The 4,196-nt window shown below is 54.2% G+C and overlaps 1 protein-coding gene across 1 annotated transcript in view; it reads right to left on the bottom strand.

Annotated features, from left to right (window-relative positions):
• Window positions 1-1,885, bottom strand: part of LOC122542691 (MAP/microtubule affinity-regulating kinase 4-like) — a 45,302-nt gene extending 43,417 nt beyond the window's left edge. The window contains exon 1 of the mRNA XM_043680670.1: window positions 1,691-1,885. Coding sequence (XP_043536605.1) covers window positions 1,691-1,885 — 195 coding nt within the window. The remainder of the gene's footprint in view (window positions 1-1,690) is intronic.
• Window positions 1,886-4,196: the final 2,311 nt, after the last annotated feature.

Here is a 4,196-nt window from a genome sequence, read left to right as displayed (position 1 = left end):
GCTGCTGACAGGCTCCCGGCCCAGAGTCTGACCAGCTCCCTCTGCTCCTGAGCAAACTAATCTCTCGTGTTTCACGCTGTGGAGTCAACCCAATTGGCACTGACGTTCACTGGGGCGATGTGGGCGTCGCTGGCTGGACATGGCATTTATCACCCCGTCCCTAATTGCCCCCTTGAGAAGGTGGGGGTGAGCTGCCTTCTTGAACCGCTGCAGTCCATGTGCTGTGGGTTGACCCACAATGTCCCTCGGAGGGAATTCCGGGACTTTGACCCAGCCACACTGAAGGAACGGCGATATATTTTCAAGTCAGGATGGTGAGTGGAGGGGAACTTGCAGGGGGTGGTGTTCCCATGTATCTGCTGCCCCTTGTCCTTCTAGATGGAAGTGGTCGTGGGTTTGGAAGGCGCTGTCTGAGAATCTTTGGTGAATTTCTGCAGTGCGTCTTGTAGATGGTACACACTGCTGCTACTGAGCGTCGGCGGGGGATGGAGTGGATGTGGTGCCAATCAAGCGGGGCCTGCTTTGTCCTGGATGGTGACGAGCTCCTTGAGTGTTATTGGAGCTGCCCCCATCCAGGGGCACGTGGGGAGTATTCCATCACACTCCTGACTTGTGCCTTGTAGGTGGTGGGACAGGCTTTGGGGCGTCAGGGGGTGAGTTACTCGCTGCAGTAATCCAAGCCTGTGATCTGCAGAGGTTTTGCATTTGTGTAGCACCTTTCAACACCTCCCTAAAGGCCAGTGAATTACTCCTTTTGAAGTGTGGTCAATGCTGGAGGGTAGGGACCAGGATTGACCAGTCCATGTATAGTAAGCTCCCACAGACCGTCATCAGATAGTGACCTGACCATTGGGTGTTAGTTGTGAGATTGGTTGTTTCCATCAATGTGTACCACGTGAGAAGCCGGTGCTGATTGGTCAAAGAGTCCACTTGTAACCAGAGTCCACCTGCCAAGCAAACAGCACCTACTTCTCTCGCGGTATACATTGATGTTCCCTTTGAGCTTTGGCACTCTTGCAATGCGGTCCTGATGCAGGCAATACAGGAAGCTCAAGACTGAGCAAAACCACAGAGGCTCCAAATCTGAATTCCGAATGGAAGGTTCTGGAAGCAGTCCACAGGCCGGGCAGCATCTGTGGAGAGCGAAGCGGGCCTCACGCGTCACCCCATTCAGGCTGGCGTGCTCAGGCAGTGGTGGCAGGGTGGCATCCCAATCATGGGTCGGGGGATAGGCAACAGCCTAGAGACTGTCCATTGAACCCCTAAGCACCCCACTCCCATCCGCCCAACCTGTCGAGGATTTTTTGTCATGCATTCCATCAGGACACATGCAAGAATATCAAATTTGAAAGGGAGCAACAATTTATAGTACACAAACACTGGGAAATTTCAGTTAGTGCACCCCCCGATATTACAATTTCACTGGACCTCATTTCACTTGGTCAAGGTGTAGACTTCCTGTATTGCCCACGTCAGGGCAGCATTGCAAGAATGCCAAAGCTTAAAGGGAACATCAGTTTATACCACACGAGAAGTGGATGCTGATTGGTTACAAGTGGGCTCTTTTACCAATCAGCACCCAGCCCTCTCACGGTATAAATTGGTGCTCCCTTTTAGCTTTGGCATTCTTGCAATGCTGTCCTGATGCAGCCAATATAGTAAGCTCCAACAGTCTACACTTTGACCTCACAGCGATGCTGAAGGAACCAGTAAAGTTGTAATATCGGGAAAGGGGGAGGGGCATCCACTTGGTGCACAGAAAGATCCCGCAAAACGCATTCTGTTGCTCATACCCAAAATAATGAGCAGCTCCTGCTGGAAGATCTCCTCCATTGCTGTTTGGAGTCTCGGCAGCAGCATCTTTTGTATCTGTTCGAGAGGGCATGGGGCGGGGCTGCCATCATTGAAGGGCTCCTCTGAAAGATGCCACCTACAACAGGGCAGGGCTGCCTTGGTGCCACGTTGGCCTGGATGGCTGTGAAGTCAAGGTGGGCGCTGTCTGAGCATCCCATATCAGGACAGTATTGCAAGAGTGCCAAAGCTGAAAGGGAGCAACAATTTATAATGTGCGAACACTGGGTGCAGATTGGTTGGCAGGTGGAGTCTGGTTACAAACGGACTCTTCTCCCAATCAGCACCCACTTCTCACACGATATAAATTATTGTTCCCTTTTGAGATTGGGCACTCTTGCAATGCTGTCCTGATGAGGGCTTATTCTCTGGATTGAGCCCACGGCCTTCTGACTCCTCGGCTCCCGTTGGCGACCAGTTTGGCCACCATTTCTGCCTGGCGGGGGTTGGCTGAAATGAATGGCACAATGATGAGGGAGATAGGGTTGACAGGCGAGGGTGGGGAGGAATGGGAGGGACACCTGACACTGTGTGCAAAGATGGGGTGTGGGAGGAGCATCAGTCCCAGCATGGATAGGTCGGGCTGAACGGCCAGTTTCGGTGCTGCAGACGCTCAGTGAGGCCCCTCGCATGTAGTTGGTCCATCCATCCCAACGACCAGCCATTTCTCCCCCATCCCCCCAACGACACCCTTTTCTCCCCATCTCCCCCCCACCCCCCTCACCCACCATCCCCCCCGCCCTGCTGGTTACCGTGGTTACTAATTTCCGATTGTCTCTTTTTCTCGTTGAGGGTCGCAGACGAACCTGAGAGAAACTGGAGATCTGAGGTCACAAGGTGAGGAGCGGGCGGTCACGTTAACCATGGGCGTGTACTCGGGGCATGTGTCAACGGTGACCACCGCGGAGCGGGGTGGAGGACGGAGAGGGTTACAGCAAGGCCAGAGGGAGAAGCAATGGTCACTTCACATCTCTCACCGAGTGCTGCTTGGTGGGACAGTGTAAAGGGAGCTTTACTCTGTATCTAACCCTGTGCTGTCCCTGTCCTGGGAGTGTTTGATGGGGGGACAGTGTAGAGGAAGCTTTACTCTATATCTAACCCCATGCTGTTCCTGTCCTGGGAGTGTTTGATGGGGACAGTGTAGAGGGAGCTTTACTCTGTATCTAACCCCGTGCTGTCCCTGTCCTGGAGTGTTTGATGGGGACAGTGTAGAGGGAGCTTTACTCCGTTTCTAACCCCATGCTGTCCCTGTCCTGCGAGTGTTTGATGAGGACAGTATAGAGGGAGGTTCACTCTGTTGAGGGAGCCTTACCCTTTATTCAAAAGGGTTGAGGGAGCCTTACCTTCAGTTCAGAAGAGTCAGACGGGCCTCTCTGTGTAAGCTGAGCTGTGGCCCAGATGAGCGTACAATGCTGCTGAAGGCAGTGTGACACGCAGCATCACCTGTGGCCGGTTCCCAGGTCGGGAAGACTTGGGGCGAATGGGTGAGTGGGTGGAGACAGTGGGTCAGACCGCTGCCCCTCGTCTCTCGGAGCGAGCTGTTGGCTGTATCCGGGCAGAGGTGCCCGTACACTCGGAGGGGAGGGGATGGGGGGGGGGGTGCGTAAAAGCCGGGCCCCCTCTCACAGCAGAGGGATGCAGTCGCGGGCATCGTGACCCAGGCGCTGACTGGCCGGAGGGCGTGGTGACCAAAGGAGCGAACTGATCGGCGCCTGTGTTTTCGTTTTTGTCCTTCCCTCTCGCTCAGTTGCAATGTATCTTGGAATCAGAAAGAAACCAAGCCCAGGTCGATCAGACTTACCTGGAATATAAAAATCACCAGTTCGCAGGACCCGCGGGAGATGATTAACCTGATCTGTAAGGTCCTGGCTAAGAATGGCTGTGTGTACCAGCAACACGAACCTTTCCTCTTAGCGTGTTCGCACGGCAGGGAGGCCAGTGAACACTTTGTCCAGTGGGAGATCGAGGTGTGTCGGCTGCCGAGTCTCTCCGTAAACGGCGTGCGCTTCAAGAGGACGTCGGGAACTTTCTTATCCTTTCGGAATATTGTGACCAAAATCACCAGTGAATTAAAGCTCTAGGACCCCAGAGAAGGGGCGACCATTCCCACCCTCCCCCCCCACAAAAACCCACTGGTGAGGGGGGAGATTCCAGGTTCCATCTCCGTCTGTAATGTTTACCCCCCCCAGCCCACCTACTACTTACCCCGGATTCCGTGACAGGATCATAGAAGAGGCAACCCCCCCCAAGAACCGTCGATCTATTCCAGATGTCACTGGCTTCCATTTCTGATATCCCCCGCCCCCACCTAACCACCACCATCAGGGGCAGGATGGCTGACCCGT

Source organism: Chiloscyllium plagiosum, chromosome 41, assembly GCF_004010195.1.
Source record: "Chiloscyllium plagiosum isolate BGI_BamShark_2017 chromosome 41, ASM401019v2, whole genome shotgun sequence".
Taxonomy (NCBI): Eukaryota; Metazoa; Chordata; class Chondrichthyes; order Orectolobiformes; family Hemiscylliidae; genus Chiloscyllium; species Chiloscyllium plagiosum.
This window is presented reverse-complemented; position numbering and strand designations above follow the sequence as displayed.